Genomic DNA, 27,986 nt, shown 5'->3' on the forward strand with positions numbered 1-27,986 from the left:
ATCCCCAGCCCCCAAAAAAAAGTATACCTGCATTTACCGTAATTTTAAAGTGGACACTTTTTCATTGACCGTTACTGTACATACACGAATTTCGTAAGGCCAAAATTGAATGTGTTTTCAAACATATACATACATATATTAATATATGTACATATGTATGTATCTTACCGTTGCCTTACCTGTCGTAGCTACTGTTCGGTTTTGGGATTGTTATTTGAATTGATTGGTTATTTTCGTGATTTCTACTTCTTAAAAAACTGCATAATGTTATTGAAATGAGTATTTTTAAGAACTACTTTAATGGTAAGAACACATTAAAAAATGCGGCACGGCACGCCTAGGTATTCTTCAACTGTGATTGGCGTGTCTTCATATCATTGTTAATTCGTACGATCTTATTATTTCGACAAGTTTCTCTAATATTTCTTCAAATATGGGAATCAATCTTACCGATCACTTTTAAACCTACATATGTCAACACAAGGATAAAATATCACCGAAATCACTCCAGGGGTGACTTTTGGGAAGGATCGCGACGGTACAGACTAGGCATGTAAGCATTTATTTATTTTACAAAAATCAATTAATCAAGCACACTCGTCTAACAGATTGCTCCAAAGCGACGAGTCTGCTAAAAAGATTAAGAAGTACAATTGTAAAAAATATAAGTTATAAATTTTATAAAAAAAAAATATAAATTTTTGCCTGTGCAAAATTATCTAAAATAAAAAAGGCACGTGCTGCGTGCCACGGTGTTTAGAACGAAAACACACTGCATAGTATGGAACGGGCGCGTTCTTGACCCCATGTGGTGAAAAATCGTATCTCACACCACAGGAGGTTTTATCGTTAAATTTCTCCTACATTTCTTCAAATATGGGAATCACCGTTATCGATCACTTTCAAACCTACATATGTTAATAAGGTGTGCTTTTTTAGAGGTTTTTTTTCGAATGGGCAAGACTTTTTTCAGTGACAGCCAATTTGACAGTTGACAGCTGATTGGTGCTCAGTTTAGTTTGCCATTTCACCATTAATAGACCATTTCAAAAATCGTGGTTCAGTTCGTGAAACTTGCTGTGTGCTACGTCTATTTTGATTCGGTATTACTAGTCAAATGTGAATCGGTAACAGGATAACCGGTCGCTCTAAATTAAATGAAAGTGTCTTCTAATCTTCGACGTGTGACCGGTCACACTATGTCTTCATAGTGTGACAGGTCACATGTCATCACCTGTCACACTAAAACTGGTCGCAAGAAAACTCGTCACACCCAAAAATTGGTCACACCCGAAAATCAGTCACGAAAAAACTGGTCACACCCAAAAATGCGACCAATTTTTAATTAACGCCCTTTTTACGCGAAAGGGCGCTTCTATTATTATAACATTTCTCTGGTTCTATACCTCTAAAAAAAAAAACACCTTTAGAAATATTTTTGGCCTAGGTTCCTAATAGCATAGATCAGGCGTGCTGGCGGTTTTTTACATGTGCAAAAGTATAAAAGCACGTACATAAAAAGCACGTACCGTGTCTGCGCCTTCAATCTTTTTGACATGTCAAAGTATGTCAAAATTTTACGAAATTCATAGGACAAGAGTTGTCGTTTCCATATTTGCCCTCTTTATAAATATATTTGAATAAATTTATAAATATATAATATTTTCTTAATTCCAAAATGGCATATGCGTCTTTTTATCAAGTATGAAAGTGATGTGTGAGTGAAAGTAAGCTTGAGCACATCCATGATTTATACACATAACTGATTTATTATTTAATTAAAATGCATACCTGCTATTATTTTGACATATTATTATTTATTGTATTTATGTCGACTACATAATCTTTGTTGTCTAGTTTTACCTGATGCATTGGTTGAATGTTTTACCCCTCTTTATTTCTTTGTAAAACATTTGTGCAACAGAGATATGCATGTACATACATACACATGTACATATACTGTACAAAAAGTCAATTTCCTACTCAAAAATTTATTTGAACAGAAATTGCCACCGATGTTGAAGATAAACCCAAGTCAAATGGAAAGGGAGACATTTGAAGGGCGACGAGTTGAAGAGGTCCAAACAAAACAAATACATATTATATGTAGATATTGTATGCCTTCGAAAAAACGTGCGAAATTCTTATAAAAACGAGACAAATATTGAATTATGCTCGTTTCCATTCGTAAGAGATTCGAGTTGATCGAATATTCATTCGTAAGATGAAATATATTTTTATAAGAAAATAAACTGTTACAAAACCTTTGTTCCGCAAACGCTCTTTCGAATCGAGTTTGTATACGTTTTTCCCCCACCTCTGTGAATACACTCTGACTCATAAAATATACATACACGTTTATGCCAACACTGCTCGCAGTTTCCGAAACTTTTTTTATAATGTATGTACGTATGCAAAACAAATCAAACAACGCAATCTGCTAAATATAAGACACGGGTAGAATCCACTAAATTTATTGTAAATCTTCAATTTGCGAAATTGGTATAAAACCTTGTATAAATGAAATATCGTATAAATTAAATCCGAATCGTCTTATTTTTAATTTTTGTCAAACTTTATTCAATGTACATATATAAAAGTTTACGAAACAATCTTTCGGTTCTACACATTTTGAATATTGATTCATTTAGTTTTCTCACTTACATACAGTTTATTTGACATTCACTCCATTGTACATACATATGAAAGAGAAAATATCTAGATTCTATATGAGAACATTTTGAATTTTTGATTTTAAAAAGCTTTTGATTGTTCATTATTTATGTATTACCCATAGATATAGAATAATTATTCTATACTTATGGTATTACTCAATACTCGTGATAGTATTTCTAATGTTATCTTATTTTTATGTCAGTGTTTAATGCAAAATAGGAAAAAAGCTGTATAAAAAAAATAATTTTGGGTTTTAAAATTCGCTAGATAATTAATTATACGTATTTTAAAGCAATAAAAAGTTACAATCAATGGAAAACATCTGACTATTGATTATAATGCTCACTTTTGGCAGAGCAATACTACATAGATTTTGAGTTATAGACTACAAAAGCCAAAAATCTGTAAAAATTGCGCTTTTTATATAAATATTCTTACAAACGAGAAGAAGCCAACCAAAATCATTTCATATTCGAATTAAGTGAGTCAAATTTAGTAACGATTAATTAGTCTCCGCTCCGGTAAGAAAAAAACGTGATTTTTTTTGTTGCTCAGTGTAATTGAAGACACTTTCATCTAACAATTAATCAACATATAATAGATCACCTACTGCGATATATAATGTATGTATGTTGCATATTAACGAACTAAATATGAAAGATTTAACATAATCTTAAATCAGGAACCTCTTTTTTGATAATAATGATTGAATATAAGTCATAAATTGACTATCACTGGCAGTAATATATATATATATATATATATATATATATATATATATATATATATATATATATATATATATATATATATATATATATATATATATATATATATATATATATATATATAACATATAACTGAATTTATGAATGATTTGGATGAACATTATTATCAAGAAGAACTCTTCCGAGTAGTAAATATAATTTTATTAATTACTCAGAACAAAACAAACCTTTGACTTATGTAAATTCCCACACATTTGTAATGAAGGTATTTACAAAATGGTGATAAGAGCGTTCCTGTGTATTTCGAATGACCAAACATTGGTGGAGTGTAATAGAAAACCAAGATTTAATCAATAGGCACACGATATCCATATCTAATCTTAATGGATATGCCTAGTTAATGCTAGTTGTTTACATTAGACTTGGAGCTTTGTGCATATATTCAGTTTGCTCGACCATTTGCCATCCATTGTATTATTCTGATATTGAATATTCTGACACACGATTACAACATGATCATTTATTTAATTTAATACATATAAAATGTGGAACTTTGCACTTGAAAAGAATGAGTCGTAGTTGAATAGAATCTTTTGATCGATCTCTTGAGTGTTATTTTGAGGAGTACCTATAGTTTGTACAGTTTTAGAGTCGCTGTGGAACGTCTGTGTGTGTGTGTGTGTGTGTCTGCCTTGAATGACCAATTAGTGTTTTCCAGTGCGCTTGTACTGTGCGACAAGGACGCAAAGAAAACAATCGAGCGTCATCTCGCTCGCACTCATGTGCATTGTCGCACCAAGCGTTAACCCCCTGTACGAGTGCGCGTGCACCGAAGGCCGCCTGTTCGGTGCGACTGCACTCAAAATGCACCTGTGACACAAAGGAAAACGATCAGATGCAACCGGTTTATTCATTTCGTTTTGCTCGTTCGCTAAATACTTGGAATCGACTTTCAAATGTATGCTAGATGCGTCCAAGTTCTAAATAGTTAAGTCAGCATAGGTATGCCATGCCTCATTCTTTGTAGGACAATTTCGTTGTTCTGGACTGGACTGGTTAACCCTCCCTCACCGAAGTGGGGTATGCAAGTGTTTTTCGTAATAACTATGTGGTTTTCGAAGCTATACACTCTATAGGTACATATCTCTTGTATTCCTAGAATGAACAACAAGAAATTTATTTTAATAGATTTTGTATGATTTAGAAAAGGGGTACATCCATTGATGTATAATACACTAGATCCGCCCTCACGTCTTATGGTGCTTACGGACTAAACCAACGACGATTTTGGGCCAACTTTTTAACCAGCAGTAGCGTACAAAATATCGAAATAAAAATTAAATTTTAAAATTGAAATTAAATATCAAAATCAAGCTAAAGAGCGAGATTGAGCTAAAATTAGATCATCGTTGATGTTTTGAATTACAACAATGTTTTGAATTACGACGATACCGCATTTAAAACCAGAGAAATATTATAATTTCTCTGATTACGAGCGAAAAAAAAATATTGTTAAAGTCGTCACGAGATGTTACTGTATTTCCACGTGGATGATTGATAAAAAAAAAAACAATTCATAAAAAAAGGCGGTGTCGGATGTCGGTGATTTGTCAAAGTGTTTTTTTTCTTTCGTCGAAATAAAATTAATAATCACACATTATCCGATAAATTTTACCTCTGAAATGATTTAATTACTTGATTTATTTCGACGAGAGAAACAATTGAAGAATAAAAAAATCCGTTTGATGTGACCGACAACACCCCGGGTTAGCAAAAATCGTTGGATCACCCATACTAATACATGATATATTCTCAGTAACTGCGCATTACGGGGAAGTAAAAATAATAATTCTTTGATTTTTTTTCGATCTTAGTGCGTATCTTCGTAAGTCAAAACATCTTCGACAAACAAAAGTCGAGGATTACCTGTATGTGATTGTTGATGATCTAATTTTAGGTCAATCTCGAAAATTTATTTAAATTGTGCATGTTCTGTTTTAACTTTCAATATTTAATTTTAATTTTAATATAATGATTATAATTTTATTTTGATACTTGAATTTAATTTTAATATAATAATAATAGTTTTAATTTTGATATTTAATTTCAATTTTTAAATTTAATTTTTATTTCGATATTTTGTACGCTACTGGTTTTAAAAGTTGGCCTGTGGGCCGTTCGTTGGCTTGGTGCGTACGCACTATTATACTGGTCTCCCTTTTGGCGCATGCAAAATACATGGCGCATGCACAGTTTCTCTTAGTAGGTAGGTAGGTACCGCTGCGTCGTAGGGAAAAAAAACCATTTTTTCCAACAACTTCCCCGCTAGTTAAACCCCCCGCACCCCTCAGTTAGTGAAGACAAGATCTCCGACCAAAATTACACGTCACGTAAAAAAATACATTTACATATTTCTATGTTCCAAAGTATGTTTAAAGGCGGTAAAATTTCCTTGTGACGTATGGACGTATGGCTACCCCAACTTATTACAATAGTTAACTATTAACTTAAAGATAATGTAGATAGCGATAAAATTTGCAAATTAGTCGGGTATTTTGGTGTGATAAGATATTCAAGTAGCGGTAGAAAAAAAAATTCAATGTTAATAAAATGACAATCTAAATTCTCGAAACCTTAGTTCTTTTCACTTTATTATATGGACATACTCGTATATAATATATAATGTAAGAAAGATTTAACATTCTTAAAAGATTTTAAAGATGTATTGATAGAAAACACATTTTTTGACGCTTTGTGTTTTTTATTGTGTTGATATTTGTTTCCAAGAAACAATAGTAAATTATATGTACATTGCATGCGTGTAGTTTTAATATGCAAATAATATATTATATGCTGATTGTTAACAATGACTGTTTGTTAACTTTTCGCTAAAGAAAGCGTCAGTCTTCTCAAAGTGTACCTGAATTTAGAATTACAACTACATAAAAATAGCCCAGATGGAAATGAAAATAGTTCCACCATCCTCCTCTGGTGGAAACTCCTACTTTATGTATAAGCACAAAGGAAGTTTTTCGAAACTTATTATGTACATCCTCTTTGTTTGCCTTTATAAGGTTGAAATTGATTCTTTATCTAAGCCAAAACAAAATAGGTGTTCACTGTAAATAATTTTTTTCACCATAAAACTATTATAACAATTTTATCAGTAAAGTCCAACTGGAATCCAAATAGTCACGTGTTAATGTGAAAAACCATGAATTTTTATCATAAAATCCCTCACAATCACGTTTATAACGAATCCCTAATTAAATAATTATGTACTATTCCGCATAATATTATACTACAAGCACTTGATCTCCTCCAAGTACATATATGGACTTCGGAACTACATACATAGTATGAGCAATCGAACAAAGGATGCTATGATATTCCATAACAAAAAAATGGGGAAAAAACAGCGATTACCACTTCCTGGATTGTGATCGTAATTAAATTCATCGTCACAATTCTAATTAGATGTGTAATAAAAACAAACGCTTTGTATTGAGTGATTTCTAAACATGTCGCTTTATTTGTTACAGATCGGCTTGGACTGGATCGATTACTGTAAACGGCTATGAAAGAGACCACAGCAAATTTAGACAGCAATCTTGCTATATTATGCAAGATGACCATCTTCAGCCTTTACTTACTGTCCAAGAAGCAATGAACGTTGCTGCCAATCTGAAACTGTCTCCCGATATGAACCTTAAAGAAAAACAATGTCGAGTATGTCTTTGTAGTGATAAGCATATTTTTAGAATATTTCGATTAACACCGATTTCATTTTAAATATAATATGTAACTTAAACTAAATTCTTGTCATAGATACATTTTTTTTAAATAACTACAATAGATCCATCAAATTTGATGGAGTATTTCTTCAGTCATACATATATGTAATGACAATATGATCAAAATGTATTAGGTACTCTTGCACACTACATATGTATATGATTGTTGCTATACTGATCTTTTATCAGATTCTTTGACACCTGTTGTATTAATTTTTTTCTTCTGATAACTCACTAGATCCCATATCTTTCGTTCATCTTGTTCACCTCTGATGTCATGTACTCACACCTGAAATTTCATTGTTTTATCATACGTACACTGAATTAATAGTGATGTGTATCTATCTCATATGTCACTAATATCTGTCACATTATACATAGTGGTTAATAGATTTATCATTGTATTGTTTCAGATTAGTCAAATTCTCAATGCCATTGGACTGGGATATGAATCTGTGAAAAAAACCAGAACTGGCAATTTGTCGGGTGGTCAAAAAAAGCGTTTGGCAATAGCTTTAGAGCTAGTTAGTAATCCACCAGTTATGTTTTTCGATGAACCCACGAGGTAATTTAGAGGATGTTTTTTTCTAGTTATATGTGATTATATTGTACTTAGTAGGGTGTTGGACTCGCAAGTTTATACATACATACATATGTACTATGTACATGCATAGTTCAAGGTACAAATTCTAATGGGTCTCTGTATTTTTTTATTAACTCAAACTACAGTTGCTTGTAATAGTCTTCTTTTAACGTTTTTTCAAAAATTAGATTTTAAAATAAATTGCCTTGCTTGAAATAAAGTAATGTTTCGCTAATATATATATTTTTTTAAATACCCACTAATTTATTCAATGTATAGGCTAATTATTCTTGATAAACTTTAAAAATTTTAGTAGAATAGTGTGTAAAAATACAAATACAAAATTAATATATGTAATACAAAAATTATTATTGATTCCTATACTAATTAATTTTTATTGCATATTTTTAACTGTTGGACTAATAATTAGTGGTGCAATCGCTTTTATTTCAGTGGCTTAGATAGTTCGTCATCAAAACAATGCATTGCTCTTTTGCAAAAGCTAGCACGTGAAGGAAGAACAATCGTATGCACTATTCATCAGCCTTCTGCTCTACTATTGGAGATGTTCGATCACTTGTACGCCGTAGCCGATGGAAAATGTATATATCAAGGTAGCATTAAAGGACTCGTGCCTTATCTTGGGGAATTGAATCTCCACTGTCCACCATATCATAATCCAGCCGATTTCTGTAAGTAAACAATCATTTAATTAAATAAACCAACGTATTACCTTTTTCCTATGCTTACATTTTTACTTTCGGATCAGTTTTAGAAGTTTCAACGGGTGAATATGGATTATATATAGACAATTTAGTTATTAAATCAGAAAATGGCAAAAATAAAGACTGGCGGAGGAACCAAAGAGATACGGCTAGTTTTAGTGCGACAGTTCATATAAGTAAGTACGTTTACAAATTATGTATGGTATTGTAATATTACACGTTTATTATTATTATATGTACTAGGATTTTATTTCATTTTTCATATTTTTCGTTCATTTTAGATGGATTGATGTCTAATGGATTAATTACTCCTGTGAACGCTCCTAACATTCCAATAACGCCATTTTCTCCGGTGACCCTAATTGCACCGAATCAGTCAAAGGAAGAAAAATCGCCGAAAACTAAATACTCTTTCAAATCACGCCATTTATATCCTACAAGATTCTTCAGTCAAGTGTCCATTTTGATATTGAGAAACATTCGAATGTTGACTCGAGATCGAGTTCTCACATATATGAGATTTTTCATACATATGAGTATAGCTATACTAATGGGAATTTTATACTTCCAAATTGGTATGGAAGCCCAATATATGAGAGACAATTTCAATTTTATATTCTTCTCTATTATGTTTTTGATGTTTACGGCATTCAACTCAATGGCGCTTTCATGTAAGTATTTACGGTATACCGTTGGAGTAATTCTAATTCTAAATCGCCATGTATGTACTGCTGGATGTGAGTGTAATTTATATTTGTTTTTAGTTCCAATGGAAATACCGATAATCAAAAGGGAGCATTTTAACCGATGGTATTCTCTGAAAGCTTACTACATTGCCGTAACACTAACAGACGCTCCAATACAGTTGGTTTCAACACTAGTTTATGCTGTCATAACGTTTTTCTTAACTGGCCAACCATTTGAACTATTCCGCCTATTTTACTTTACTGTGATATGTATTTTGATCTCACTTGTAGCTCAAGGAATTGGCCTTTTAAATGGTGCCATATTTAGTATACAAGTAAGTAAAAATATATGGATTTGCTACATTTTCACTTATATGTACATACGTAGATACAATTAAATAAAATAATTTGATAACTTTAATTTTCAGAATGGAGTAATTATTGGGCCGCTTTTTATGTTACCATTTACGATTTTCTCGGGATTTTTCGTTCATCTACATGACGCTCATCCATCTCTTCAGTGGCTGTTCCACGTTTCGTATCTTAAATATGGGCTCGAAGGTGCCATGCTAAGCATATTTGGATACAATAGAACTAAATTAGAGTGTAATAGTACATATTGTCACTATAAATACCCTTCGAAATTCTTGGTCGAAGTTGATATGGAAGAAGCCAACTACTCCTATTCCATAATTGCTCTCTCATCTCTGTGCATAGCTGTTAGATTGTTAACATACTACGTTTTGTATTACCGAATTAGAAGTAGACGATGATATTGGATTTAGTTACATAGATATATTTTTTTAATGAAATGCGAATCTACGTTCTCTTATGTCATACAATAAAAATGTATAGTATGGTTGATGTGATTTATTTATTTGAACAATTTAACGAAATATTTTCAATATAAATCTTATGTACATGTATGTATATATTTCGTGTTTATCTGTAAGTGTAATTTGTGCCATTTTATACTACTTTGTGATCACGTTTTGTGACTTGTATTGTATATAAAATGTACGTGTAATTATTATAATTTATATTGCATTATTTGTATATGAAACGTATTGTACATACATACATTAACTTGAATGTTTTTAATGTGTTTTTATAAACATATTTTTTTTTTAGTACATATACAAGTTTTTCCACTGATTTGGTTGTTGGATAATTATTTTAACTATATTATATATTTTATGAACTGATAAATGGACCAAAAAATTGTATGTTTTCCAAAAGCAAGATAGTGATGCATATGTACATATGTATGATTAAAGCTGATCACTGAAACAAATTGTAATTGTTGTGGAGTACATAAATTGTGATAATCGTTTAAATTATATATTTCAGTATTTCTTATTGATTAAACTGGATAAATATATGTATTGTATATATCATGAACATATTCACATATGAAATCCTAAATAAATAATTTGCTCGTTTCCAGTTTTTAATCATTTACATATATGAGGATAATATTCTCATGTAATAACACAGCAATAATGCTATTATTTATGAACTTACAATTGATTTGATGTAAAATTAAATTTAGTTTACTGTGATAGATGTGGGATACACTATTTTTTATTATTATTTTATTTTTGAGGAGGCATAGAACAAATGGGTATCTTACATTAAGGTTAATGTTTCAACTTATTTTAAAAATATCTTATGATTACTTTATGAGTGTAAACGTGTACTGATTGTATTACGTAGTGTGTATGTAATTTTGTATAATGCAATTAAGTTTTGTAAATATATTTTTTATACATTTATATATGTATACTATTAAAGATTTGCCATTAAATTTTTTTTTATATAAAACAAATGATCTATGAAGACACGTGCAATCACTTGCATATTTGATATCTCTCATGTACCTACCATTTAAAGAAAAAATATGATAGAGACGACTAAGACATGTCGTTGGTTCTGTCGAAATAAGAAAATACTTTAATAATATCAGATAAGATATACATATACATATGTAAATACAAATCATATCACTTTTGAATACATTTATGGCAGATAGAGATCAATGACTAATTTTGGCCAAAATCTCTGCATTTGGAGTATTAAATGACCGTGACAATACATTATTATATTATAATAGGTACAGATCGACATACATTATGTATTTTTTTTTTAATTATGTAAAAATAAATTTACATTGATGTATTATCGTTTAAAATGATCAGTATTTATTCCCAGTGGCGTCGCTAGGGGTGGTGTCACCTAAAAATATTTTTTACTTATTATCAATATATTTGTTAATTGTTATGAATTAATTACGCTTTTTTTAATAGAACAGTGATGTGCGGTTGTTCTAGTGCTATATTGCTGGACAACCGTCTCGTTATCCAACAAAAGAGTCTCTCAGACAGAAAATAATTTTCATAATACTTTAAAAAGTCGGCCTCGTGTAGAGGGCTTTATTGGTTGATTGACCTCTAAAGTGGGCTTATATTTACGAGAGAGAATTGCCAAAAGAGAAGCTAAGTTCACACGTTGTTTCTCGATTGCGTTTCCGTCTGACTGAATCAGTTTACCTTACCTTTAGGTACATACACTGATTTCTCAGGAATTTTGATATTTGATGCTATATATAGCTGCACCAGACGGATTTCACGGTAACTGTATAAATACAGAAAGCTGTATATATACAGAAATTGCAATGAGACTTGTAGCCGCTCGCGGACCGTTATACAGCGAATATGTCGAATTAGCGTTTTTCAATTTGAACAATTTGGTGTCACCTCAAAAATGAAGTCACCCAGTGCAGACTGCACTCCCTGCACGGGCCTAGTGACGCTACTGTTTATACCAAAGACATCAAACATTTCAATTGAATAATTCGAAATCTACTTCTCCATTTTATTACACAGTGTTCAGTTAATTATCTTTATGTAATAATGTACATTGTTAATGTTCCCAATATTAAATAATAAGAATCACAAATTTCAAATAAAGTGTACTTACTATTCAACATAAAATCTTTTCAATGCACATGCCCTTTAACACATTTTTCTGTATTACTCATGCGAAATAAATAGTTGAAACACATTGTTATATTTTTCTGATCGAGATTCGTTTTCAATTGCATTTTATTTTTTAATTGTATGACACGTTGAATATGATTGATTGTTGTAAAAATCAAAACTTATCTGCCATTTTTAGTATGTGTAGATGTATCACGCAATCGAGACGTGAATTATGTCTGAATATGTCTGAATTAAATCATTAAAAATAATATATAAATAACTTTAAAAAATTGAAATATGTACATATTCAAGTCCAGTGTCATTATAAAATCTATTAAATTTTGTACATTTTCAATTACCTACCAACTGCATTGTAATATAATATAATAGTATTGCAATAAATTAAACAAGTACAAGTTGTCGTTACATATGTAATTAATTAGTGAACCATTATAATATTCCTGCCAAAATTTTATCTGGAAATACCAAAATGAACATCAATCAACAAGGTTACTGTAAGTTCAATATGATAAATGCATTTTTGTGAATTCTAAATCTACACTGCTCGTGTATTTTGTGATACAAATTTATTTTTTAACCCGAGAGTGAAAAGTAAGGTGAAAAAAATGTAAGATGTATTTATATCTATAATACATACATAAACACATATGTTAGGAAATACATACAGCTAGGTTCGAAATTTGTCACTAGATTTGTTCACATTCACACTAATTTTTTTAAGTCTACATATACCTATGTACATATTTACTAAGGTGGGGAAGGCTCTACGTTAAAACTGCATAGGCCCCATTATATATGTACATATACACTCATATGTCTTATTATTTGATATTTAATAAAAACTATCCTTTTTTATTTGAACGAACTCCTATAATTTTTTTATATAGTTAAATTTCGCTAAATTATACCTAGCAAACACAATGCCATTTTCCAGTGAGTTTCCAAGGAGATTTGGAAACCCATCGTTCCAAATGCTTCATATGTAGATAAACTTTCATGTTCCAGTAATCTGTTTTTGAATTATTATATTTGAAAATTATATATTTGGGTCTGTGTATTTGTGTGTCTGTCGATTCGACATATGTACGTCATAGCTAAAACCCTGCACAACAAAATGTTCGCATATAATACAAACACTATAACAGATCAAGAAAAACCTTCTATATATGTATGTATATACTGTTTGATACCAATGTTTCCTTTAGGAAAGTAGTCTCAGAGCATTTAGCGCCATCTATTGAAAATTAATTTTATTAATTTTTCTATTGCTGTTTTATATTTTATATATGTACCGTAACGGTCAAGGAAAAAGTGTCCACCTTAAAAATGCGGATTTTTAAATAATGTCTATGCAACAATTTTGAATGACAAGTGTTAAATAAATATATTTTCGATGATTTGATATCATTTGAGCCTTAATGCCTATTATGTAAAATAAAAATTTTATTCAAGTTTTTGTAAAACTGGGTTTTAATTTACTTTTTGTAAAACTACGCCCATTAATTGATAACTGTTTTTGGATAGTTAACATCTATTTGTAAAGAGCTGGCGAAGATTTGTGTTCTTTTAAACTACGTGTTATGTTTTTCCAATCGTTAAATCATGTTAACAATTTAGTTTTAGCTTGTGAAAATAGTTTACATACATAACAATAAATGGATTTGCTTTTTTCTGAAAATATCAACCTGTGTCGGAGTCCTTTATTACCATTTGCTTTTACACAATTAAATTTGATTCATATGTAGAATATTTTTTTCAGATATATACATATATGCTCTGGCCACAATGCTAAATCCATAGGATAATCATTGGGAGCCATTACATCATTTTTACCTTTATTTTCTTCCTCGTTTACTTTTTCAGAAAACTATTCTTCAGTACTTTCAGGGGTCTGTTCTTCAGACGTTGTAGGATGCTGCTCCTAATTGTTAATAAAGTTTTTAGAAGGATATCTAAAGCTTCGGTTCGTTTTTTAAAGTTATCCAAGTACTTGGCTTTTCGGGCTTTTATTCGTCACAACATATTAAATAGCACTTTGTAATTTTTGCTTCAGCTCTGAATTTGATGAATTTTCTAATGTTTCTAGGATTACCGAATCCTGAGAGGAATTCGAACTTACATCATCAGAAAATACATATATTTGAACGTATCAACGATGTTGTATGCTAAAAAGAGATTGCCGAGTTTTTCGTAGAATTTTTAAAATTTTCATTAGATTCGGGACAGTGCCGGCGTTACACCCTATGGCGCCCTCGGGCAATTTTCCTCTAGGCGCCCCTAGAAAAAAATATCGAAAATAGGTTTCCCCCCCCTTTTCCGGGTATGGGACCGGCAGTTAAGTGGTTAACACGGTTCCCCAACCCCACTTTGCGGAGTTAAAAATAAATAAATTAATAAATAAATAAACTAATTAATAAATAAATGAATGAATAAATTAATTAAAAATTAATTGATTAATAAATTAATTGATTAAAAATATATATATTTCAGAAGTTAACTTTTCGAGTCTTTCCTTCAGCATATCCATAGCGATATCTAAGGTGAAGAAGCTAATCTGTGGTTGATTTGCTTTTTCACCTTCATTGTCTTTCTTTTTAATTTCTGATATGTTTCTATAATTTTACCTTTTTGTTTTCTTATATTACTATGTGGTGCTCACTGTTCATGGAATATTATATTTTTAATTGCATTTATTGGTGGCACGACAAATCAGCGCAAACCAACTTAGCGCCGAACTTGGACGCAAAATCAATTTGCGCGATCAGCGAAAATCAATCACCGCATCAAGAGAGGATTAAAAACTCGACCTCTAACTGTTTCTCGGGATAAATAAAGGGCTCGTCTTGCGTATTTTCGTCAAATTGCGGTTTCACGCGTCATTCTATTAAATTGGTTAAATACTGACTCTATTTGTAATTCCGCTGCTAAATCTTTAGCTATAATCACTGATTATAGCGTTATGTATAAAAGTTGGTCAGCATCCGTCAACCAGAAGTGGCAGTGTACTCTTGTAAAAATTTTTCTTCCACTACTTTTTTCGACACCTTTAACATGTGTGTTCTTCACGTAAAAATTCAAGTATAATTAAGTGTGATGAAAATAAAAAAAATCACTAAATATAATAAATCGGTAGCGGGATATTTTCCTCTTAGAAATGTCAAAAATGTGTATTCTTTTTGTACTAACATAGAGTTGATTTTGATTTAACATAGGTTTTGGTCGGAATTCGTAAGCCGGAAGTAGAATAGTAGATACATACATATGTTCGATTATCGAATTTTGTTTTTATCCTTCTTATATTCCTCAAATACATAGATAAAGTCGTAGGCCTGTCACATCCGAATTTTTGACATAATGTATGTAAATGTAATTGGAGTTTTTTTTATATTAGGTGGATTTTTTCGATGAATAATTACTAGACGGTACAAACTATTTGTAAAAAACGAATCAATGAATCAAAGCAATGTTTTTTAGTTTGTTTTATTACATTTTCGGATGTGTTTTATTCAATCTTAGAAATTTATGGATGCGAACCGAAAATTTAAAGAATGTAGCCAAACTCTCAAAATTACATAGTACGCCAATATGGGAGTATTTTTTGCGTGAAACATCGGGAGAGTTAGCAAAATGCAATTGAACGTATCGGAATCTGAATCGGAAATTGGAAATCGCTCCCTTTTTTTTTCATTACGCATATGTACATATAAACAATTTTGTATGTCAAGTTATGTATGTAAACAAACCTGGTTATTAGCGTCGGCTGGTAGCTCCCCTCTCGTCTGGCAAGATCTGTACTTTGTCTATAGTCAAGGTCGGCAAATTGTTATAATTAGTTTTTATTAGGTAAGATGGCTTCAATTGTGTTCAAATTATATTCGCTCACCTATGTATGTACATTCAGTGGTTAATTTTAACCAAGCAACCTTGGCGAAAAGATAACTTCTCAGGTAGTACGAGTTTTTCACAAATAGTTCCAAATAACCGGATTCTGTATCATTATGCGAAACGTTTTTTAAAGAAACAATAACCTTGATTTAAATAAATGTCATATTAGATGAATTCTAAAGGCTGAATATTTCGAATTTCACAATCGCTCACAACGTAAATACATACTAATTGCAATGTGTAGTAAATATATTATACTAGTGGTTTTACCCGGCTTCGCTCGGTACTTGTAATATAAACCGCTTTATCTAATAGTAAACATTCATTTGTTTTTTTATATAATATATGTATAGTTTGGAAATAGACTTTGTATATCTGTAACCTTCGTTCGTTCGTAAATCCATGACGTCATCGAACAAATCATTCGATTTATTTTTTTTTCGATTTTTTTCGAATCAAATGACTCGAAGTTCCCGCAAGGGACGCCGATGGGGGCGCTGCCGCAGGGGGCGCAGCCCCATGGGACGCCGCCGGGGGTGCAGTCACCGTATTCTGGTATATATGTACATATATCTAATTTCGAAAGAGACTTAATATATTTATTTTATTTTTATTTTTTGGTTTTTGTAATTATCTTACTTTATTGTTATTTTTATTTCTTATTTCTTAATGTTTAAATTATTCTTTTTCTCTCACCTATATGTGAAAATTTTATAATGGTTTTTTTTTATAATTATTATTTTTTGTTAACAATTTTGTATTTTTTTAATATAAAAAAAACTAGATTTTCCTATTAAATAAATAAATAAATATATATGTTTTGTTTGTTCGTGATTTCAAATAAATTTAATAAAATGTTTACTATTAGATTAGTCATGTTTAAGCGATTTATATTACAAATACCGAACGAAGCCGGATAATATAGCTAGTTAAATATATTTGAATCGCAAAAAAATAATATAATAATATACGACAGCCAATCAGAAACGAATGGTTTTTTTTTATTTATGTATGTATGTATGTACATATAAGGGAATCGGAACTGAAACAGCAGGGGCGTCATTTCGGCTTTTCCCAGGGGCGGGTAAAATTTTTGACCAGTAAGGAATGATTTTCTAGATGGGAGTGGGGTATGTATTATATTTAAATAAATGAATTTTAACTATTTATTTTAATAATTTGTTCAGTAATAGAAAGGCAATTCTATTCAACAATTTTTTTCGTAGGATAAACGAGTTTAAAAAATATCTTTCAAAGCAAGACAAACAACAAAAGAAAATATATTTGGGAGTTTATTTTCTGGGAAAAATCGACGTGTTTATACCTGACAGTGTTCTAAAGGATTTCAATGGTCGATTTTTATTGGTTTAGTATTTTAATTCAAATTGATAATAATACATTAAACAACGTGGATAGTCCCGTTCAAATTTAGGGGGAGCGGCTGAAAACCCCAGCCTTCCCCTCAAATGATGCTCCTGTGAAACAGCAATCCGGACCCAGAACTGAAACAGGAATCCTGATCCGGTACTGAAAAAGGAATCCGGATTCAGAACTGAAAAATGAATCGGGATCCGGAACTGAAACAGGAATCCTGATCCGGTACTGAAAAAGGAATCCGGATTCAGAACTGAAAAATGAATCGGGATCCGGGACTGAAACAGGAATCCGGAACCGGACCTGAAAAAGGAATCCGGAACCGGAATCTAAATCGAAAACGGCATCGAATTCGATATCGATATCGTCGTTATAGAAAATTGTATTATTTCGATAACGTCACGGATTCTACGACCCAAAACTTACATACAAAGTCTATTTCGAAATTATATACATATTAGATTATAAAATGCAAGTTTAATACAATTGGCTGAAACCAGCGACTTGTATTGTATTACATTATAATCAAGGACATTGCAATATTGTGTGTATGCACTTGAACCTCAGTACCTAAACATTAAACAGCCTAGATGCCTCTGACCGTTTTATTTTTATTTTAATTTCTCTTGACATTGACTCCACTGATGTATGTATATTGTGATCTTTGGGAGGAGGTCGTTTAAGTGCAACTATTATCTTTTATTGTGGTGGGCGTCATCTCAATCGAGAAAGCTAATAGTTGATTCCATCAGTATGAAACATCACTTCGATGGTGGTGGACGTACTCAACTTTTATTTTTAACACAATTCAATCGTAAACAATCACTTAACGTGCTCGGAATTTCGATTTAAATTAATGTAGCTAATTATTAGCATATATGAAAGATTATCTACATCTAAATGTGAGGGTCAACATTGATAAATTCAATTGATTTTGATTGTCGTATTTACGAGGCGTTTCGACAAGGAATGGTTCATATAAAAACATTTTAAAAATTCAGGTAAATATAAATAACAAAATCGAATTGTTTTGATGAATATAATGTGAAGTTAGAATTATCGTACATTGTTCCTATATAATCATTTCAGGCATGTGTATATATTTTTAAAACATAGTTTAATGGGTTGAAAGTTCATGGTTATAGTTGTTGGGTCGGTGCGAAATTGATAAGATTTTAGCTAATAGACGTGTTTAAATGTATTCTTTTTCATTGTTCATCTTATAATTGAATTTAAAATAAAATTAAACTAAATAACAAAAAAATTATACTATATTATCATGTGTATCAAAAATCAAATAAATGACAATACCAATTGTGATCTGTTAATATTCTAATGGTGAGTACTACAATCCTTGCTCTGATCGTAGGTCATATTTATTTGCTCATGTCTATTATTAAATCGATTTCCAATGAATAATATTATACACGCTGTATTTATTATCTCTATCTGATTTCAAAAATATAATATAATTTTTATTGCACATAATCATAAGCTTTGATTAAATTGCATATGTGTAATTGTATTATAACACTTAAAAACTGTTGATAACATGAAGAATATATAGGTAAAGGCAGAGAAATGTTATAATAAACATTTCTCTGGGTAAAGGTACTTAATCAAATTTCAAAACGTTCTTAGAAATAAAATAAATATTTATTTGAGAAAATTTGTGTTAGCAGATTCAAATTTCGATAAAAATTCCAAATATTGTAAATATCCTCAGATACAAATCTTGTACGTTTGTATGCGTTATAAAAAAATCTGCGTTAGTTTGCTTTACGTGCACCAAAGGTCATACAAAATGTAATTATATATGTATATATGTATACAAAATTCGAATGAAGCATTAGTATTCATAGCTCACTATTAATAAAGATGGTTCCTATTGCATATCAATGCCGAATTTACATTAAATTTTAATTACATTAGATATGCAATTATTTCTTAGAATTTAGTAGTAGTTTTTATCAACCTTGTATATCCTCATAGATTCTGAAAAACTAACTATTTGCAAAAAATTGTTTTGAAAGTAAAACTAAACGATTTAAGGTCTGTTCATACCTAGTCGGCACGTATCGGCAGCAGCAGGCAACCTGCGGAGAGTACGGAGAGTATTCTTTACTACATTCTAAATGACGCGGATGAATGCGTAAATGGAGTATGAATACGTGCATATATGTAGAATGTACCAAAAAATACTGTCCGTACTTGCAGGTTGCCTGCTGCTACCGATACGTGCCGACTAGATATGAACAGACCTTTACACATGTGTATACACATACACAGGGCTTTTTTTTGAAAAAAAGGTGACCGACTCACTTCTTCAAGTGAATCAAGTTTTTTATTGGAAAAAATTATATGCAAATAATATTATATAGAATATTCGTTTGCAGAATAAAAAATTTGCCGGAACACACATATATTATTATTGTAATATTATAGTTGTTGTAATATTGTAATTTTGTACTTTCCGAATTATTTCTATATTTTTGATAATCTAAAAAATATAATAAAAACTGTTATTTTGTACATGTGAATGTATGTATGTATGTATGTATGTAATACATGTGATATATGTATTATTTATAACATAGGATATTCCAACCACATACGAATGAGGCTTTACTTAACGGCCAATTTAATTTATTGATGTTTTAAAATGTTTAAATCTGGAATATTTTGACGTAGAAAATTAACTAAGTGAACTTGCTTTCACTATTTTTATTTGTTGCTATGGTTTATAAAAAAAACATACCAGGGAAATAAAAGTATGTATGTATGTATGTAGATGCATGTATAATGTAGGCACATACATACATACAATAAAACTGGCTTAAAGAAAAATCAACACATTCGAAAGTAATCAACCTTGTGGAACAAGATATATTATATGTAGAGCCACCGAGTTCTATGGAGGTTAATAACCTGTATTCATTTACTTGATGGAGAGTGAAAGTCTCCAGTAAATGCACATTCACAAGAGATACAGAAACTAAATATTGAAAATTAGATTATTATATTTAACAAAAACTTGTATATTGTACATGCATACAGGGTCATGTAACGCGGTGGAACGGAGTTCCGGCACCTTTTTTACGTTTCAAACAAATATTTTATCATATATGTAATATCGCTATTCTGTGTGTCTGTCTGAGATAACGCTTGCCATACTTTAATACTCGTCTCTATTCGACATACATATGTACGTCACAGCTAAAACACATCCAACAAAACGTATATACGAATACAAAAGAAAAAAACTTCTATATATACTTTTTGCTACCAATGATTCCCCTTGGCAGAGAATTTACCGCCATCTATTCAAAATTTATTTGATCAATTAATTAATTTTTCTATCGGTGTTTTATATTGTTTAAATGTAAGTAGATAGGTAGTTTTTACCTTTTTTATCATATTAAACAATTAAATATAAATATATTTAAAAGGTATTTGAAAAAAATTTATTTGAATATTTTTTATTGAATAACTTAATATGCATGACAATTAACACCGATATATAAATATCATAATTTTAATAAAATCTTATCTAATAAAAAACTTGACAATAAGTGAGTTCCGACACCTATTTTTTCAAAAAAAAGCCTTGCACACATACATATAATGAATACATTCAAAAACGTATTCACATACTCTCACATATGTACATATGTATTTTTTATTTTATTATTTTTACATTTGCATGCTATGAATAATGTTATGCAAATTTCTATATTTATAATATAAGACGGATATAATAACATTTTGCGCAATATCAGTAAACAAATTTATGTAGACATATTACATATTCGGTATAAAATCCAAATAAAACAGAATTAATTTTATACTAAATATATTATTCAATGTTCATTTCGTCAAAAAGTAATAAGTTTAAATTTAAATTTAAAATTACTTAATGCAGTGGTCAAACAAAGTTTTTTTTCGACAACATGCTCGCGAGCGTGTTACAAGCCAGTCGTCGAATTAATTATACGCGCACATTTTAGATATGAATAGCAGAACCCATGAAGACGGGCTTGCGAACCTTCGTCTAGAATCCGTTCATACGTAAGATTTTACTCTTTTTAAGAAATAGTTTTTGCGGAACTCAGTTGAGAAACCCAGAATACGTATGAAAAATTTGAAAACATCGAAATTTTTGGGGAAAAATCCAAAACCAAAGATTCTCCCATTTTTTATCAAAAGCAAAATTCATAATGACGATTTGCAAACCTTAGTTTAGAAACCCTGCATACGTAAAAGTTTGGATAGCTAAAAAAAAAATTTGAAAAAAAAAATTGCTGCCTGGTGTAGAAACCCTGCTTAAATATAAATTTTTGCGGCCTTAGTTGAGAAACGCTGCTTGCGTAATATTTCAAGGCACAAAGAGTATCAAATAAATTTATTCGCATTTATGAAATTATCATGTAGATATGGCCGACAATTTCAAAACAGTAATTATTTTCGAAAACGCATTTAAAACTTATTGAAAAAATTGATTTTGCGCTGAATTGTCGTTGCGCTGAATAGTCCGTGCGCTGAGTTGTCTGCGCCGAAAGGTCGGCGCTAAGTTGGTTTGCGCTGATTTGTCGTGCCACCAGTCAGACAACGTATACAATACGTTCAATAAACATCGAATACAATACTAATAATTAATCAAGTACAGAAATAATAATCATAGAGACATCTATGGATTATTTTTAGATTTTGTGCACAATTATTATTACAACTTTTATACACAAGATTATAGATACATCTATAAAGAGATTTCAGATTTCTGTGCATAATTTCTACAAATTATACACAAAGATTTTTTGTGACAACAGGAAAGGATCTATTACCAATTTTCAGGAAACGTTTAAACAATGATCAGATAAAATTGGCATACTCTGATAGATAAACGATCGATTTGGAGTCACAAAGCTCCCAAATCTAACCAGCAGTTTGCTAAATATATGTATACGCTACCATCATTTACATATACATATTTGTTGTGAATGTGATGTAACAGTACTATAATTTAATATTTAATTTAGGAATTATGTAACAACTAAGATAGTATTATATGTGTGTACATATGTATACATAATTCAAAACATTTTTGTCATTTTATAGAATTTTGAAAAATTCTACATATAACAGTGCAATGAACGAAGAAAGGGAAAACTTTACCGCCGTAAATATGAGGAATTTCAATCCAGAGCCAATAAATCTGAGATTCAACAGCATCCAATATAAAGTGGCTTGCAAAAGAAGTACATTTTATTATGTTATATTAGAAATATGTATTGCATGTCCAAAAGACAGGTTTTTGTACTCCATTTCCTGACTCACATAATTTGCATTTTTGCATGTATATATGTAAGATTTAAAAATCAAAAAATATTTTTACCAATTATTTTTTAAGCATACTTTTTTAAAAATAATTTTTCATACTTTTGTTTGTATTCCCAAAACATAAATAAATTATTAAATTCTCTTATTCATTTGATATATTTTAATATTATTTAAAATTAATAATGAATATAAATAAATTAATAAAATTAAGTTTACCTAAAATGGCTGGTCTTAATGTATATGATATTTTTTTCAGAAAAAGAACAAAAAGTCATTTTGGACAATATGTCTGGATCATTCTATGCTGGAAGACTAACGGCTATTTTAGGTCCTTCTGGTGCTGGAAAGACTTCACTTCTCAATATTTTAGCTGGCAACAAGTTAGTCTATCGATAATTATGTATATACTGTACCTATTTCTTTTTACGTCTCAAATTTATTTATTTACGTATTTGTTAACTACAATTTAAATGTGTACATTATAGGAAAAAAAATGTGTCAGGTCAAATATTGATAAATGAACAAGAGATAAACCCAAATGAATTTCAATGGCAATCATCATATATTGGACAAGAATCGGCCCTACTTTTATCTTTAACGACTGAAGAAACATTAGCCATAGCAACAGAACTTAAATTACCAAACTCTTTCACTAGAAATGAAAAAACAGAGATTGTAAAATAATTTTTACTAATTGACATAATCATACATTGAAAAAAATATAAAAAAAATGCAATAAATGATTTCAGATCTCTCAAATAGCAGAGTTGTTAGGTCTCCAAAAAGCCATGAGTACCAGAGTCGGTAGCTTATCTGGCGGTGAAATGAAACGTTTATCTATAGGCGTCGAATTAGTAACAAACCCTCCAATAATGTTTTTTGATGAACCTACTAGGTAATATTATCAATACATATGTATTGTGTATTAATTTTCTTTTTAATATAAAATTTTAACATAAACTTATTAAACTCTTTCAGTGGATTAGATAGCGTATCTTCATGTCAAGTGGTGTCACACTTACAAACATTAGCCAAAAATGGTCACACAATCATTTGTGTTATACATCAACCTTCATCCAAGCTATTTAGTATGTTCGATGATGTATTGGTTGTTGCCGACGGAACAATAATATATGGAGGCCATATAAATGAGATGGTTGGAGTTTTTGAATCTGCCGGATACAATTGTCCGCCGTATTACAATAGAGCAGATTTTGGTAATATATTATCCAGGCAATTGAAATGGACACTTATGTACATATAATCATTTGAAATGAACATTATTACATTAATACATTATTCAATTTTAGCACTTGAAATTGCTAGTACAGAACCAAAAGGCAACTTAGAATCTCTTAGGTTAAAATCAATAGCGAAAAGTCAAGAATTGGAATCATCAATATCAAACACAATAGAAGAAATAGGTAAAAATATTTCAGTTTATCGAATTAACGTTCCAATGGACTAGATTTATGATTTGATGAATGTTTATATTTGTAGCAAGCGACTCGAGCACCAAAAGTTTACCGACACCTTCGTCATATCATATAGTTCCATCAGATGATCAGAATGACACAGACATATTGCATAACAAAGCTATTCAGAAATCTAATCTGAAAAAAACTTATGCTGCTTCTTATATCAAGCAGTTTTGGGTTCTATTGAAACGGTCTTTACTTTGTTCATTTCGTGACCTCGTAAGTTTTTAATATTTTAGTCCTTATCAATCTATCCGTATGCTATTTATGCCTGAGGTTGTATGTTTTGTCACTGGCCATGTTTAATTTAATACTACTGATTGGTCGTTATAAAAAATTTCTAAAATTTTGTGAACTATTTACCACTAAGCAATTATAAAACGATCTCACATGTATAAAAAGTGTAAATTGACCAATAAGTTTTCATACTATACTAAAATTGATGCTAAATTATAAATTTTTGGATTTAGCAATTGGCGAAAATGAGAGTTTTGGCTCATTTAGTAGTTGGGATTATTCTTGGTTTTATATACTATGATATTGGAGATGATGCGTCAAAAATAATGAGCAATGCATCATTGATGTTCTTCTTGATCATGTTTATTTTCTTTTCAAATGCCATGCCGACTGTATTAACGTGTAAGCTCCTTCTTGAATTTTCAATATTATAATATATTATATAAATAAATACATATATTAACAAATTGTTAATCTTATTTTACTCGTTTAAGTTCCATTAGAAGCCGCTGTGTTTGAGAGAGAACAACAAAACAACTGGTATTCTGTTTATGCCTATTTCACCTCGAAATTGATGGCTGATTTTCCGCTACAGGTAAAATAAAACAGTCAAACAGAAATATTGGGGAAAAATTTCGTGAGCTGAAATTAATATAATAATGTTTTACGACTGCTTTCAGGTACTTTGTCCGACTATTTTCGTAGTCACCACATATTACATGACGAATCAACCAAGAGACGATTTCCGAATTTCAATGGTTTGGGGTATTTGTATTATATTCACAGTTATAGCGCAAACGATTGGCCTTATTATGGGGGTAGCTTTCAGTGTCCAGGTCAGTCACTAATTGGATGAATAGGTGTGTGTGTGTGTTTACATATAATGAATTAATATGGTTACTGAGTCAATTAATCTTTTCAGATGGGAATATTTTCACTACCAGCGATGTCTATCCCAATGCTGATATTTTCTGGTTTCTTTTTGAGGTTTGATGAAATCCCTCACTACATGAAGCCATTCAGTTGTATTTCGTACTTTGGATATGGTTTCGAAGGCTTGTTATTATCAGTGTACGATTATGATAGGCCGCCGTTGAATTGTTCCGTCGAATATTGCTATTTTAAATCACCAAAGAAATTCTTAAAGGAGATGGACGCTAAAGAGGGAAATTATTGGACAGACGTTGGAATTCTTTTCGGCTTCATTGTTTTATTACAAATTATATTACTTGGAGTATTAAAATATAGAGCGTGGAATTCTAGATAAACAACTAAATAGTCCAGTGCCTGGTATTAAAAAATAAACTTGCTCCAGTATTAATCAATTCATTAATTATTGAATTAATAAATCAATTCACTATAAATCTACGGGTGGATGTTCCGGATTAGATGAAAAAAGTTTCATTTATACATATATATTAAGCATAGTTAGTTAATGAGAAATTAATTATTTAACTAAATATTAATGGAATACTAATAACTACATATGTATATACATAAGCACCGATAATTTTATAACTATTAATGTAATTTTTTATAATTTACTAAGATATTTTATGTGTATTCGTATAGATAATATTTTATTTGACTTAATATATCCATAAATATAATTGATGTTTTTTTTTAATACAAATACATATCATATCATGTATATAATATCGCTATTCTGTGTGGCTGTGTTTCCGTGTGTCTGTGTGTGTATCTGCGATAACGCCCGCCATACTATAATAGTCGTTTCGATTCGACATACATATGTACGCATATACATACGTCACAGCTAAAACACTGCCAATAAAATGTACGAATAAAATAACGAAAGAAAATAACTTCTATATACATTCCTCTAGGCAAGTCTCTGACCATTTAGCGCCATCTATTGAAAATTTATTTAATTAATTTTTCTATTTGTGTTTTATATTATTTATGTATATGTAGGTAGTTTTTACCATTTTTTCTTCATATTAAACAATTAAATATAAATATTAAATTAAATATATTTGAAAAAAATTCGACCGCGTGCGGATTGAACACAGGACCGACACATTCCTTTTAATTTAATAACTTAATATGTCAACACCCATGCGATGATATTTCATCGGGCACACTACTTGTGTATTATACATATTATATATGTTTGTACATACATACATGGAGAATATTAACAATATTTCTAATACAGGTGTTCTTAGCCTTTTTGATTTATGTGCCATATAACATAAATATGATTTCATGCCGAAAAATAATTTATAAAGAAGAGCTCATAAAAAATGTTTAAAAATAAAGGAGTATTAAATTGAAGTTACATACATTTATCAAAAACTTTTATTTATCAACTTCTAAAATAAAATATTACTATGAAATATGTGTGAGATATTATTATAAAAAATATTTCTACAAACTATAAAATAATCTGTGTCCACTGGTCTCGTGGGATTCGATTCGTTAATATTCGCCTCTTAATATTTGTCTATGTGCATTTCAAGAAAAACATATGAGTCTTTCGAAAATATTATAAATTTATGAAATCCACACGTGTACATACATATACATACATATGTATTGTTTTCAATCTTCAAAATAGAGTTAAGACCTTCCCATGATGACCACTATCATTACCAAAAATTCAACAAAAATGTTCCTTTGGTTAGAACCGAGTATCTTTTCATTTTGGAGGGATTGATATCAATTGGGTTAATAACTCCTGTGAACGCTCCCTAAAATTTTAATTACTTTTGGCGCTAAGTTTAAAGTATCCATGTAAATCTCTTATCTATTTTAAATAAAAATATTTGAAGTAAAAAAAATACCAGAATTGAGAATTAAAAAAAATGGGTTTTATTCATATTCGTATTGAAAGTTATCTCTTTTTTGTATACTTTTACCTACTAATTTTATTTCGGTTCACGAAAACTTAAACAAAACATATCTTTTTCGTTTTAATCAGAAACACACGAAAAGTGTTTCATTTCTAATCTCTGATAAAATCTATTGAAACTTGTGATATTCGATTTAATTTAGTTTAAATCGCTCAGCTGTTATACGATGACAATAGATTAAGCGAGTTCAAATTCCCGTAATATAATTATATAATTAGTTATCTATTATCTAATTTATATTATATATGTATGTACATAAATATGTACTTACGTACTATGTAAAAAATGATATGAAAATTAAAGAAATAAACAACGATCAGTAAATTATCGTTATTTCGCTCCAATATGCAATTTATTTGTAAAATTCTACACGTAAATGTTTATTTTGTGATACAAGTATTAAACATATATTTTTCTAACCCCAATAGTGGAAAAGGTGATGTATAGAATGTACATACATATACATATTTATTTGTAAATATGTAAATTGAGCAATGTTTCGAAATTCATCAATAGAATTTTTCACTCACAATTCAGATTATCTTTGAGGATGTATTTACCACAGTTAGGGATTTACGTTTCTGTTATATATATTCAACCTAGAA

At 30.2% G+C, this 27,986-nt stretch overlaps 2 protein-coding genes across 2 annotated transcripts in view; both read left to right on the forward strand.

The window, feature by feature from the left end:
* LOC143910679 (ATP-binding cassette subfamily G member 4-like) overlaps positions 1-12,428 on the forward strand; it is a 34,687-nt gene extending 22,259 nt beyond the window's left edge. The window contains exons 3-9 of the mRNA XM_077429259.1: positions 6,947-7,133; positions 7,612-7,763; positions 8,235-8,473; positions 8,551-8,682; positions 8,788-9,177; positions 9,271-9,527; positions 9,621-12,428. Of these exons, the coding sequence (XP_077285385.1) occupies positions 6,947-7,133; positions 7,612-7,763; positions 8,235-8,473; positions 8,551-8,682; positions 8,788-9,177; positions 9,271-9,527; positions 9,621-9,965 (1,702 nt within the window). The 3' untranslated portion in view covers positions 9,966-12,428. The remainder of the gene's footprint in view (positions 1-6,946; positions 7,134-7,611; positions 7,764-8,234; positions 8,474-8,550; positions 8,683-8,787; positions 9,178-9,270; positions 9,528-9,620) is intronic.
* A 5,775-nt stretch (positions 12,429-18,203) lies between these two features.
* On the forward strand, positions 18,204-26,107 carry LOC143910680 (ATP-binding cassette sub-family G member 1-like). The gene is made up of 12 exons (XM_077429261.1): positions 18,204-18,454; positions 22,569-22,708; positions 23,047-23,170; positions 23,276-23,465; positions 23,540-23,685; positions 23,769-24,007; positions 24,101-24,214; positions 24,291-24,487; positions 24,739-24,907; positions 25,000-25,100; positions 25,186-25,341; positions 25,428-26,107. The coding sequence occupies exons 2-12, from the start codon at positions 22,600-22,602 to the stop codon at positions 25,770-25,772; spliced, it is 1,890 nt and encodes a 629-aa protein (XP_077285387.1). The 5' UTR covers positions 18,204-18,454; positions 22,569-22,599; the 3' UTR covers positions 25,773-26,107.
* Positions 26,108-27,986: the final 1,879 nt, after the last annotated feature.

The sequence above is a fragment of the Arctopsyche grandis genome, chromosome 4, assembly GCF_051622035.1.
Source record: "Arctopsyche grandis isolate Sample6627 chromosome 4, ASM5162203v2, whole genome shotgun sequence".
NCBI classification, from domain to species: Eukaryota; Metazoa; Arthropoda; class Insecta; order Trichoptera; family Hydropsychidae; genus Arctopsyche; species Arctopsyche grandis.

Excerpts from the sequence above, each read along its gene's own strand:
- LOC143910680 (XM_077429261.1), top strand. The coding sequence starts at position 22,600 with ATGAACGAAGAAAGGGAAAACTTTACCGCCGTAAATATGAGGAATTTC. Across the intron at positions 23,686-23,768 it reads TTTTTTGATGAACCTACTAG|TGGATTAGATAGCGTATCTT; the intron begins GTAATATTATCA and ends AAACTCTTTCAG. Across the intron at positions 24,908-24,999 it reads CATGCCGACTGTATTAACGT|TTCCATTAGAAGCCGCTGTG; the intron begins GTAAGCTCCTTC and ends TACTCGTTTAAG.